At 45.0% G+C, this 14,133-nt stretch overlaps 1 protein-coding gene across 2 annotated transcripts in view; it reads left to right on the top strand.

Moving 5' to 3' along the window:
- Positions 1–14,133, top strand: part of COL20A1 (collagen type XX alpha 1 chain) — a 139,348-nt gene that overhangs the window by 83,546 nt on the left and 41,669 nt on the right. For both annotated transcript variants that reach the window (XM_083507331.1, XM_083507330.1), the window contains exons 24-26: positions 3,274–3,416; positions 5,150–5,259; positions 10,351–10,509. In XM_083507331.1, coding sequence (XP_083363457.1) covers positions 3,274–3,416; positions 5,150–5,259; positions 10,351–10,509 — 412 coding nt within the window. The remainder of the gene's footprint in view (positions 1–3,273; positions 3,417–5,149; positions 5,260–10,350; positions 10,510–14,133) is intronic.

Below are 14,133 nucleotides of genomic sequence, written 5' to 3'. Positions count from 1 at the left end.
CTGGTGGATTCGGGTGGAAATTCAGAGTTTCTGAGGCACCTCTTTCAGAGGACAAAAGGAGGTTGTTGCTTTTCATGGCATCGTCTCAGTGCAGAGGCCCATAAATTGATTTCTGAAATGCCTTGGGATAAATTGAGGAAGCCGCTTAGCTATGCCGCCAGAGTTAGCTGAGGTACTGGAGATGTTTCATCAGCAGGGTCTGATTCGATATGCATATATCTCATCTCAGTGCTTCTGCTTTCGCTATCTCACACTCGCGGTATCGTTAAGCAGCCATCTATCCGGCCATCAGATAAGGCAAATGGATCTCTGCCACGTGCAGTTTTCTGATGACATGCCTAAGAATTCCCCTTCTCCTTGCAGTCACTTTTGGGAGGAGCAAACAAACTTTCAAGCCACTTTTGGAGGAAGACATTGCAGGGAAAGCACTGTGGCTTCCTCCTTGACATGGAACCAAACGACCTTGTGACTTTCATTGCACAGTCAAAATTAAGGGTGTCTAATTTTCTAAGTTTAACCAGCAGCCAGGGAGAGTGGGCAATCAGGATTGGGGCCAGGGCACATGAGGAGGGAGTTCACCCTTACCACAACCACATGAAACTCCACCCTCCACCCTTAATACGTTATTCACCAGGGTATTCTCTTACATTGCGTGTCCAGTTGCAGACCCCCGCCCCTCCGGGAGTCAGTCTGAGAGTAATGATTACACACGACAATGTATTTTGGGATTAAAATGGCCACAACTTTATTAACAATTTCAGATGTAGGGAACCTTGGCTTAGGCACTGGGTATGTATCCCTCTCAGTCCCCCATGCTGGGGCACTGAGGCACGGCAGGGTTAATTGGAACAAAGGGAGGCACTGCAAAAACGTGTGTTCACACAGCTAGCCCCCCTTTCCGTGCAGCTGAAGGGAGATCACCGACCGCCTTTTCAGCGTTTGGCCACTGACTCCCCTCACAACTCCCCTTTTAATGGGGAACCCTGGTAACGCCGCTGCAGGAGGGGTGAGTCACCACTTCACATACCCCTTATTCAATTTATAGATGAAAGGATTCCACCCCAGGCCTAAACCGCCACCCAAGACCACAGAAATTGTGGTCTCACCATCAAGACCACCTACAGCTGAAAGAACCTGCTAGAGCAGCCTTTCTCAACCTGTGGGTCCCCAGATGTTGTTGAACTACAACTCCCATCACCCCTAGCTAGCAAGGCCAGAGCTCAGGGATGAGTTTTCATTACCCCATGGGGTCCAGTGTTCATTCCCCCGTGGGGTCATGTGTACCCTGTTGGGTCTGAAAACTTGGATTGGTATTATCTTACACTAGCTATCAGGGACTATTCAGGGTTTTAGACTAGGATCTATCCTAGCCCTACCAGAAGATACCAATGATTTAACCTAGGACCATCTGCATGGAAAGCAAATGCCGTATCCGTGAGCGATGGTCTTTTCCCATAAGCCTGGTGTGCTTGCTTGTGATCATTGTGTAAGCTGGCCATCCGATTACCCTGAAGACACCAGCACCTGTTCATAAATACTGGGTCAACTTTGCCACAGTTTTATGGCCTTCTGCAAGTTCTTCAGGTCTCCATTAATCGATGACTTTGGAGCATGACTTTGCTTGTCGAGTTGCCTCCCAGAGTCTTCTCTGTAATCTGGGGTTTATAATGGCCCACCATGTATCCCATTTGATTCTATTATTGACTACAGCTTTGGAAAGCAAGACAGACTGGATTATGAAGAGGCAGGCTGTAGCTTCCTTTTTAAGTTTAATTGCTGAAACATAGGGATAATTTTAATCTTGTTTAAAGAAGCAAAGCTTCTTAGCATCGAATTGTGAGATTCCACAGAGTACCCTTAGTCAAAATGTTCAGAGATTCAAGTTGGTTTGTTCATGTAGCCAGAATATATGAAGACAAAGAAGAAGAGGAAGGCGGCTTGCCATTTCAAGGACATGATGTCATTTTTAAAGAAGAAGGGAAGTATGAGCGTCAGACCTGACCTTTGGGTTGCATCCACACATTGTTAATTGAGCATGGGTCCCAAAAACACCCATGGGACAAGTTAGTCACAATTTAAGCACCACTAATTTCAGTGGAGGGACGCAGGTGGCGCTGTGGGTTAAACCACAGAGCCTAGGACTTGCCAATCAGAAGGTTGGCGGTTCGAATCCCCACGACGGGGTGAGCTCCCGTTGCTCGGTCCCTGCTCCTGCCAACCTAGCAGTTCGAAAGCACGTCAAAGTGCAAGGAGATAAATAGGTACCACTCCGGTGGGAAGGTAAACAGTGTTTCCGTGCTCTGGTTCGCCAGAAGCGGCTTAGTCATGCTGGCCACATGACCTGGAAGCTGTACGCTGGCTCCCTTGGCCAATAAAGTGAGATGAGTGTCGCAACCCCAGTCGGTCACGACTGGACCTAATGGTCAGGGGTCCCTTTACCTTTAATTTCAGTGGAACTAAGAATCGCTTAATTAGTCTGGATTGAACTCATTGTCATGAAGTTGAGAACTGTCAACTATCACACCAAGGAAGCCGATACATGATGCTCATCATATTGATTATTATTATTTATTAAATTTGTATACCGCCCCATACCCATAGATCTCAGGTTGCTTCACAACTTAAAATCACAATATATACGGTATATATAAACAGAACAAAACACTGCACCCCAGTGCTCACAAGAATTCTTTTATTTGATGTAGTCATAGAATCATAGAATTGTAGAGTTCAGTTCAAGCAGAGCAAAGACAGTATAAATTCAGCAAAAGAGGCGGGTCCCACAGAGCAAAATACCTTGACGGCCAAGGGCCAGGGTAAAGAGATGTGTCAACAACAACAACAACAACAACAACAACAACATTATTATTTATAACCCCCCCAAAAAAATCTGGCTGGATTTCCCTGGCCACTCTGGGCTGCTTTCAACACATATAAAATCACGTGGCAAAAGTTGTATAGTGAAGATGCAGCTTTGTGGGGAGGGTGTTTCGCAGTTTATGGGCTGCCCCAGAGAAAGCCCTCTCCCGGGCCACTGCCACCCCACACTTCTGAAGGCTATGGGAGCACCAAGAGAGCTCCCCCTGATGATCTTGGTGCATCTGTGAGGATGGATATTACGGACCTATGTCATTTAGGGCTTTCTTCAAATTTCTTTCAGGTAGGTTTTAATTGTGTTCAGTCTGTTGCCATGGCACCAGAGATTAACTCTTGGAGGCCATTCCAATGTTCTCTGCTTAGAAGAGCTTTTTGTGTCCTCACTTATTTCCTCAGCGAAGTGTTTCCTTCTGGGATGCCAACCGAATACACTATCACTTTCCTCCTCCGGCTCCTGCCAGAAAGCCCTCGGGAAGCCTTCGCTGTGTGGCAGATAACAGATGAGGACTTCCAGCCTGTACTGGGCATCATACTTGACCGTAAGGAGGCTCATCGATCATTCGGCAGGGAGATTTGGTTGCTACAAGGGATGGGGGTGGGGGTGGGGCAGCTGAGCCAGAATTTCCCAGAAGACAATTTTCTGGGAAAATTCCAGACGTTTTTCTTTTCCTTGTGTCACCTAGACAAAGCAGCCGCTTGGCGGAATTCTCTCTGAGTATTCTGCACTATTTGTGTGCCTGTTATGAACAGGCGATGCATGAACAGGCATCACATCAGTGCCAGACATCGAAAGCATGTTTAATACACATTTGAAGCACACGGCTTCCCCAGAAAAAACTGGGAGCTGTAGTTTGTGAAGGGTGCTGGGAACTGAACACTCTGTGAAGTGGTTCCCAGGATCTTGTTTGGGGGGAAGCAACATGCTTTAAATCTGCCGTAAATTTGCTTTAAATGTATGGTGCGGATGTGAGCCTAAACTGCCCCAGAATGATGGCTGGTTCAAGATGCAAAATGGCAGCCAGTTGCATAGATGATTGCTCTTTGCTGGTGCTGGCATCAGCGTCAATGCCCTGCTGTCAGGAGCAGGTCAGTAATAACGACATCAGTGAATTCTTTATTCAAAGAAACAAACAGCTCTGGAGGCCAGGTCTAGTGAGCCCAGCAACTCTTCCCAGCAGATCTTGCCCCAATGAAGCAGTCGCAAGGACTGATGGTCCCCACCTTCCCACAGCTCTCCTCCTTCCCTGCGTCCTTCCCAAGCAAACTAAGACTTCATTGGAGTGGCTGTCTCTGCTCTGCCCTCTTCATACCTCCTCTGGTCCTGTGAAACCAAGGCGGAGAGGACCTGGTTGCAGCAGGAGCAGGAGACCCCCCCTGGCTTCTTCAGCAGCCTGCCTGATCTCTGTCTCTTAGCCCCATCCTCTCCAGCTTCCACTTCTGCCTCTGATTCTGGACTGTTCCCTGCTACAGCCTCCTCCTGCTCACTAAACCCTGTTGCCTCTTAACGTCTGACATCGCTTCCTCACAGTCATCTCCCGATCTTCTCCCTCTGACCACTCATCGTCGTCCCACCACCAGTCCCCAGGCTCTGAGCCTTCATCCCTTGGGGGTTTCCTAGCTCAAAAGGGGGTAGCAAATTTTTTTCTTCATTTAAAAAATATATGTGCCACTTAATTACAATAATCTCTAAGCAGTGTACAATAAATACTATACAAAACGGTAAAAATGGGTTAAAACGATCAAATCAGTCTTCAATTAAAATGCCTCCTGGAATTTTTAAGAAGAATTCAGTAGGCACTGGAGGTTCAGTAGGAAAGATTCAAATGACTGGTGTACATGATTCATATATTTTCACACATACAATATGATTCCGACCAAAGCTTTTTTTAGGATTGAAGTTGTTGAACTTCTCTTGGGATTTACTCCCTAAATTATCGAGTTTTTTTTTTTTTTTTTTTACATTTCTACCACAAAGTTGAGCTTTCTTTAGGATTGAAGTTTTTTTTTGGGGGGGGGGTGATTTTACACCAGGACATATACTGCCACGGGGGCCGGATTAAATCGACTGGCAGGCCAGAAATGGACTTTGAACATGACCGCCATAGACCATCTCTTAAGACGTTGTTCCATTCACTCAGATTTTCGGTTCTCACAAGTGTGTGTTTCACTATTTTTCCGTTGTTACTTCAGCATGTGCAAACCCTATAGCCCACTGTCCTCTTTGGTTTTCTTTATAACCCCTGTGTTATTTGTCATCTTCCTCCCTCTATAGCCAACAAGAAATCCTTGATATATTTCCACCGTGACTATGAAGCTGATGTCGAGGAAGTCACCTTTGACCAGCAGGAAGTGAAGAAGATATTCTACGGCAGTTTTCACAAGGTCCTTTATCCAAAGGAGAAATCCATTCAGGATGGTTTTTTATTTTTTTTTAAGTCTTCCTTTCCTCTCTAAATGATGATTCTAGAAATATCCCTGCTAACCTGTTGGTGTTTGTACGTGCCGAGATAGCAATGAACGGTGGGGTGTGTGCCAGCATAATAATGAATTACTAAATCACTTCCTGTCTGCATGCATTAATCTAGGTAAATGTACGCAATAAGTTTCCAAGAAGATATGCAGTAAGGACACGGGCACAATCTGCAAAAAGAAAAAAAAAAATAATAATTAGGATCCAGTGACTCAGGGATTTGAAAATGATCTGAAAATTAAACTGACGCAATTAGCTGGACCTATAAAGTGACCTTATACTGAGTCAGACCATTGGTCCTCTGAAGCTAGAATTGTTTGTTCTATTTGGCAGCAGATCTGCAAGGTTTCGAGCCAAAATGTTTCCTAGCCTTGCTATTTGAGATCCGTTTCACTGGGGCTGCTGTAGCATGAATCTGGGGCCTGCTGTAAGCGTACAAAACACTGCTGAAACTTTGGTTACGTAAATACAATACTGGTAACGACACATGCGACGTAACAGGCTGTATGTAACAGTATAACTTCTATTTTAAAAACACACACAATAATAATAATATTATAATAATTTATTATTTATACCCCACCCATCTGGCTGGGCCTCCCGAGCCACTCTGGGTGGTTTCCAACAAAATATTAAAATACAGTAATGCATCAAACATTAAAAGCTTCCCTAAATAGGGCTGCCTTCAGATGTCTTCTAAAAGTCTGGTAGTTGTTGTTCTCTTTGATATCTGGAGGGAGGGCGTTCACAGGGAGGGCGCCACCACCGAGAAGGCCCTCTGCCTGGTTCTCTGTAATTTGGCTTCTCGCAGTGAGGGAACCGCCAGAAGGCCCTCGGTGCAGGACCTCAGTGTCTGGGTAGAACGATGGGGGTGGAGATGCTCCTTCAGGTATACTGTACCAAGGCTGTTTAGGGCTTTAAAGGTCAGCACCAACACTTTGAATTGTGCTTGGAAACTTATTCAACATATCATGTCACAATATATAATTCCATAGACCAAATTATCATATGAGCGGAACATATTCTGAGAGATTAAAGTCCAGCAGATAGATCAGAAGATACAGTCTATTCAGTTCTTATATTAGCAATAACCACAATGTGGAATGCTTATATCAATCTTGTAGTGTTCCATGTGTCTATGGAATGACATATTGTGACATGATATGTTGAATGATTTTTTGAAATAGAAGTTATAATCTTACATACAGCCTGTTACGTCGCATGTGTCATTACCAGTAAGCATAGCATGTGTGCTACCAGTGAACTGTAGCTACTCAATATCGCATGTTGTGCATGCACTGTGTGTTGTTGTTTTTGTAAATACATGCAGGTCCTGCTATCCAGACACTCGTTTTACAAAAATCCACTTATTCAAGCACCAAGCATTAGTACCCAAACCTCGCCATACACACTGCAGATTCAGATATCCAAACAGCCAGACCTGCGTGCAGTACTCAAAACAAATAAGTCTAAAACAAGCCTTCCTTCTTTGTGTTTTGCTGGTGGGAGACAGGGAGGAAGGGGCAGAGTTTGGTCAAATAAGAGAGCAAATTTGACTTCCTTGTTTGCCTTTTGCAAGGTTTGAGAGAGTTTTCCTGCTTTTTTTTTCATTTGGGGTACAAACGTCTATGGTTGGGAACGCATTAGAAATTTCCCCATAGGCATCAGTGGAAATGGTTGACTCGTTATGTGAACACCCGCCTAACAAATTATTTCCTGAAAACACACTGTGTTTGGGTAGCAAGACCTGAATGTCTTCTTCATCTTCTTCTTTGGCAATCACTGGTAGCTGAGTAAGATTGTCTTCCATAAACACGGTTTTAACATTGTGTCCATAAGTGACTGTGGAGGCCAATTGTGGATCCATACGTCCTTCCACAGTGGGGACATTGGTTTCCGGGCAGGAGTAGATCATGGTGTGGATTTGCCAAGCGTGCTATATACACACTATATTTGTGGCATGCATCAAATGCAAACTTTCATTCGTCTTTGACCCTCTGCCTTCTTATCCCCTTTCTACAATTTGCTCCTGGAGTGTCGTAGCACCTCTCTTTTAACTCCTGACTCTTCACCTTTTTGCTTTGGCAAGTCAATGACCTTCGCAGGGAGTATCATCTGTGAGTTCACTTTGGTCAACAGCCATAATTTAAAAGGGCAGGGCCCAGTATTTCTGGGCACTTCTCAAGCTTAGCTGGGTTTCAACTGTGAAATATTTAATGCCTTACTGAAGCCAATTGGTTCTCATCTTACTGCTCTTGAATTGACTTGTGCATTTGACAACGCCTGCTTCACAGAATTGGCAGGCTCTTACTGAAAGGAAGGGATGATGGCAAAGCTTTCTCTGTTCCCTTCTCCTATTTCCAATGTGTTCCTCTCTCTGCCTGGAACAGGCACTTCCTCTGTCTCCAGCCGTCCACATTCCTCTTCTACTTCCAACTTCTCCACTAAGGCATTTCCTTTTGGAAAAACCTTTCCTGGACCACCACTGCCACCTCACTTCCTCCAATGTGTTGCACTATCAGCTTAGGTGAGACCCACATCTTTTCCACGCATTATGCCAAAAGCACCAAAGATGAAAGCATAATTCACTTCCTCCTGCCTATTGTGCATGGTTTCATTTTTGTGGCTTGTTACATAAACTTGGGATCAGATGAGCCAAGATTTCTGATACACATCCTGAACTTTTGCCCTTCCTTAAGAACCTTTTGCAAAATGATCTCTCAGAATTATGGATTTTGTTGCCCTTCGATAGGGTGGAAAATTATGGGAGCAACTGTGGATCCTGATTTAATAATATTATTTTAATAGAATGGCAGGAAGCGATGGTTTGGACCCTACTTCCCCTAGTTTCTCTCTTAGCCTATCACTTCCAGTATGAAGTAAAAAATACTGATTCATGGAGCATCAACTGAGACAAACTTTTATTAGAATTAAAACCAACAGGAAAATGCTGCCTCCATTTTTACACCCATAAATAGCACAGATAATTTTTGGAGGTTGTTTTTGTCCATAAGCTATGAGTGGACTCTTCTCAAAACACACATCCTTTCAGGATAGAAACTCTCTCCTTTTCTCATTGGCTTGGACGGTGTCCCATTTGTCAGAGCACAGCATTCGCCTCCAAATAAGAGGCTATTACATTTTTCTCAGGGATAGAGAGAATCACAGTTTCCTCCTCTCCCAGTTTGCTTTCCGCCGAGTGCCAGTGACCAGATTGCAGGAAGAAAAGGTATTTGGGAAATACAACTGAAATTTCCTGTTTAAGAGCCCATTTGACACAAAATGCAATTGGCTACCCTTTCCTAAAATTAGTTCTACTGCAACTGGTAGCCACTAGGTTTTTTTAAAAAAATATAAAAATAAAATAAAAATATCATGGGACAAATCTCCTTTATCTCCTACAAAAAACCAATGCCATTGGAAATGGCTTAGACTGAAGCCTAGTTCATACACTAGGTCAACAATATCATGGACTGCAAGACTCTTGATTGCAGCAAGGAAATCTTACAAGTGGTTGCTCTGCCATAGATCATTAGATGTTAGCGATAGGATTTCTATCCTAGCCTTCCTGGTATGCTGCTTTCCTATGTGCAGGGAAAGTTTGTTTTTAATAGGGAAACACTCCACAGTACACACATACATACACACACACACACACACACAGTCCAGTGGCGTAGCGTGGGGGGTGCAGGGGGGGCCGGACACACCGGGCGCAACATCTGGGGCTTAGGGTTAGGGGGCGCAAATCCACAGGTTAGGGGGCGCAAATCCATGGGTTAGGGGCGCAAATTACTTGCCTTGCCCCGGGTGCTGACAACCCACGCTACGCCACTGACACAGTCTAGTGTATTCCACGTAATGTTTCCCCACCTGGTATGCTGATTTGTGTGAACTAAGCCTGCATACTCGTTCCCCAGGTCTCTCTGCCACAGCAAGCTTCCTGGAACAGCAGAGCTTTGACCTTAATCTAAGCCCAAAATGCTGCCCTGGGACCACATTCATTTGACACATAGGACACATTGAAAGTGCTATGAGTGCCAGCGTTTCCTGTGAAGAGGGACCGATGGTGAAGCCACTCTAAGAATTGTACCTCTGTGAGAGGAAAAGGGGGCACCTGAACAACTCTTAGCACCCAAAAGGAACTACAGCTCCCAGAATTCCTTGGGGGAAGCAAGCCACGAGTGTTTAAAGTGGTGTTGTAGTGCTTTAAATGCATGCTGTGCGTGTGGCCTGGTGCTGTTCTATCCCACGGAAGGGCAGACTCCTGGTGTGAAGGATCTCCTATGACTTTTACTAGTGGTGCTGTGGGTTAAACCACAAAGCCTAGGGCTTGCCGATCAGAAGGTTGGCGGTTTGAATCCCCACGATGGGGTGAGCTCCCGTTGCTTGGTCCCTGCTCCTGCCAACCTAGCAATTTGAAAGCACGTCAAAGTGCAAGTAGATAAATAGGTACCACTCTGGCAGGAAGGTAAACGGCGTTTCCATGCGCTGCTCTGGTTTGCCAGAAGCGGCTTAGTCATGCTGGCCACATGAGCTGAAAGCTGTATGCTGGCTCCCTCGGCCAGTAAAGCGAGATGAGCACCGCAACCCCAGAGTCGTCCGCGACCAGACCTAATGGTCAGGGGTCCCTTTACCTTTTAAGATCCACCAACCAAAGTCTGGTGCAAGAAAGATACAAATTAGAATTAAAGAATTCTGGGCCGCAGAATTTGTTTGGAGTCCGGGAACTAAACAGGACACACAGTCCATGCAAAAAACTTCTCATGGTGACTGTTATCCAGCTTTCTTCATTTCAGCAGGATGATTTGGGATGTGCAGAGTAATTAAACCATTAGCAGAAATCTTTGCTGGATCTGCCAAAAAATTACCTAGGTATCTGCTTCCTGCCACCCCCTGCTCTACACCGTGTCGTGCCCATTATTTTGTCAGGTTGCGTTATGGCGCATCGAGCGCTCCAGCCCCTGTGGTGCAGCTCAATGAAACTATTCTTGTCTGCTGAACAGGTGCACCTATCCGTGAGCCGTTCCAGGGTCAGGCTCTATATCGACTGCAAGAAGACATCGGAGAAATTGCTTGGAACTTCGGAGAGTATTTCGACAGCTGGCTTCGTCATGCTCGGGAAGCTGACCAGGACACGAGGGCCGCGGAGCGGGTCAGCAGCGGTGAGTCCCGTTTCCTATGAGTTGAGGTCAACATGTGCTCTTGGGTGAAAGATGTAGAAGCACGGGGCAGAAATTGCAGGAGGGAAAGGCCTCAGCCCAAGCGCAGGTGATGCCCATTTGTCATGTGCCCCTTTTTCAGGATTCCACCAAGAATTATTCTGGCACCCCTGTAGACTGACTGAGTTGGGGCTCTTGATTCCAGAAGGGGGACCAGTGACCCCAGTGAGATGTCCCTAAGGCTTGTGGGGTCCTTTGCGATGCTCTGGGTTGTGTTTCGGTTGCATTCTGCTGTAGTCAGTGCTGGATTTACGTATAAGCTAAATAAGCTATAGCTTAGGGTCCCACTTTCTTGGGGGCCCCCAAAAAAATTAAAGGAAAAAACAACTGGATATACATTTCCAAAATATAAGATAAAAAACAAATAAAAATAAAACCTACATACAGCAACAGTATTTTGTGTTGTGTAGGCTCCAATCATGTAAGTAATGGCCCCCAATCATTTTAAGTTAGAGCTTAATAATTATTTCACTATTAATATACTTCTACTTAACTGTATTTCACTATTAATATACTTCTTCTTAACTATACTTCACTATTAATATACTTCTTCTTGATTGTATTTCAGTTCAACAGTTACTTTGATAATATACATATTTTGTTATGTGCAAATGGCTTTAGATACCTATTCGGTCCATAAATTACCATACAGCATATATTCAACACAAAAAACAGTTAATTTGTTGTTGAGTCAAAGGACAGCTGGACCTATAAAGGGCCCCATTACCTTCAGTAGCTTAGGGCCTCATCAAACGTAAATACGGCCCTGGCTGTAGTAGAAACGTTGTTTCCCAATAGGTTTTACTCAGAGTATACCTGCTGGAGTAAACTGACCTAAGTCAGAGTCTCCCTTCAGCACATGGATCTCTGCTTGAGCAACAGAACTTTTCCCTTTCTTCTCCCCCAATGTACACCCTGTGCCATCCCCTCCCTGAACATAGCTGTCAACTTTTTCCTTTTCTTGCGAGGAATCCTATTCGGAAGAAGGGAATTTCCCTTTAAAAAAGGGAAATGTTGACAGCTATGTCCCTGAATCTGTTCTGGAGAGTTGGGGGCACCTGTAGAACAGCCTTTCGGGATTTGTGGAGGGTGGAGAGGGGGGAAAGTTATGTTGCACAAGCAGAAATCCGTGATAATTATTATAATTAGAGCAACCACTGAAAAGGCCCTGTTACGTCCTTCACTCTCTGACAGTGACTAATAGGAGGCAGGGGCAGTAATCCAGAGAAGAGTCGCAGTTCCTCACTAAATCCATCCGTTGTGGGATGCGACTGGGTTTTGGAAAAAGGCTTCTTTGATTCAAGTGAGCTCTTAGGTTTATCTTGTAAAAGAATATTATTCAAAAAAAATATTGCTATATGATGCTGATTGACAGCCGCCTTGTTGGATCTGCGGTGTGGGGGAGGGAGGGAAGCCTCAATCATTTTTTTCTTTTTCTTTTGCATCTGTTAAATACATATGCTGCATATTACTTTTTGGCATCTTTAACAAATCTGAATCACTGAAATGTAGCTAAGGAACAGCTTTCATCAGAACTGCTGCCCTCAGATAGCCAGAGCGCCTGCTTCATTACTAGCTATTTTAAAAAACTAGATGTAACTATTAAAATACCCCTTTGAGCTGTAGAGCTTGTTTTAAGTCCATTTGCTACTCTGTCCACTCAGTCAGTCTACTGACTCATAGTGAAATGCACAATTTTTAATTATTATTTTTTAAAAAAACCTTTGATTGGGTAGATTGGATAGAGAGCTTTTATGTTACAGTATTTTTTAATCGGGATGGCAAAGCTGCCCTCAGCTTGTTTCACCCTCAATATTTCTTGGCAAACGTGGTGGTGTGGTATGGAGAAAGCTCATTTATATTCCACGAGTTCTCATAATGCTAGTGGCACGCATTCTTGGATGATGTGCATTCTTGCCTTGCCGTCTGGGAACTGTAGTCTAGTTATAGCATCCACCACAAATCACCAGCAGTGGTGGAAAGATGCTTGCAAACTCAACCACAATACACAGATCAAGCATAGCTAGGAGGAAGGGAGGTCTCAGTCAGGAGGATGGGATGGACCACAACTATGGAACAACATTTGTAAGGTGTGGCCAAGATTCAGTGGGGGTGGGGTCTCCTCCAGCTGAACTGCAACAACAATGTGACTAACTCCTGCTATTGCCACCTCCAAATCTCACCTTTGAGGGTTTGGTGAAACCCCAAACCAGTTCTGGGGACACAAGGGGTGGGGGGCATGTGTGCAAGATGCAGGTTTGGCGCTGTAGTCTAAACTACGGAGCCTCTTGGGCTTGCTGATCAGAAGGTTGGTGGTTCGAATCCACACAACGGGGTTGCTCTGTCCCAGCTTCTGCCAACCTAGCAGTTGAAAGCATACCAGTGCGAGTAGATAAATAGGTACCGCTGCGGTGGGAAGGTGAACGGCGTTTGTGTGCGCTCTGGTTTCCATCATAGTGTCCTGTTGCGCCAGAAGGGTTTAGTCATGCTGGTCACATGACCCGGAAAGCTGTCTGCGGACAAACACTAGCTCCTTTGGCCTGAAAGCAAGATGAGCACTGCAACCCCATAGTCACCTTTGACTGGACTTAACCATCCAGGAGTCCTTGACCTTTACATATGTGTGCGAGAGGAGAGGGAGGGCGGATTCCATTGCGCTTCTGGAAGTTCTTCTGTATGTGCAAGGATTAAGTTGGATGCAAGCCAGAGCATTTCCCAAAAACTTTCTCTTTTCTGCTACCATTTTGTTTGCTGAAACTGTGCGGTTTCAGCACACCTCTATTCTCCACACATGGCTGGGAGTCCAACAAAGGCAGGGCTCCTGAGAGCCCCTGCACATGCAGCTGTGTACATCAAATTCCTCTACACCAGCCTTCGCTGCCCTGCTGGCCTGGTAGCTGGGTCTGAAGAGAGCTGTTGTCTAAAACATCTGCAGGGCCCAGGGTGGTCAATGCTAGAGAAGGTGTGGGAATCCTTTGACCCTCGCTTAATTACAATTCCCATCATTTCTGGTGATTGACCCATCCTTACTATGAGTGATTGGAGTTGTACAGTGCTACCTTGGTACTCAAACAACTTGGAACCCAAACACTGCAAACCCGGAAGTAAGTGTTCCGGTTTGCGAACTTTTTTCAGAAGCCAAAAGTGCCCCATTTTGAGTGTTACGCTTCCGATTTGAGCGCCACACATCCATTTTGAGTGTTACGCTGAGCTCTGTCTGTTTTGGCTATTTATTTTGTGTGGGGGGGGGGGGGTTGCTGCTCTTTCTTTTTGTTTTTGTGACTGTGTGGAACCCAGTTCAGCTACTGATTGATTGACTGATTGACTGCAGTACGTTGTTTATTGCTTACATTTTATGGATCAATGGTCTTGTTAGAGAGTAAAATTCATGCTAAATTGCTGTTTTAGGGGTTGTTTTTAAAAGTCTGGAACGGATTAATCTACTTTGCATAACTTTCTATGGGAAAGCGTGCCTTGGTTTTGGAACACTTTGGTTCTGGAACGGATTACATTTGAGAACCAAGGTACCACGGTAGTTCAGCAACATCTGGAGGGCCAAAGATTCCA

This window comes from Podarcis liolepis (assembly GCF_965112155.1).
Source record: "Podarcis liolepis genome assembly, chromosome: 6".
NCBI classification, from domain to species: Eukaryota; Metazoa; Chordata; class Lepidosauria; order Squamata; family Lacertidae; genus Podarcis; species Podarcis liolepis.
This window is presented reverse-complemented; position numbering and strand designations above follow the sequence as displayed.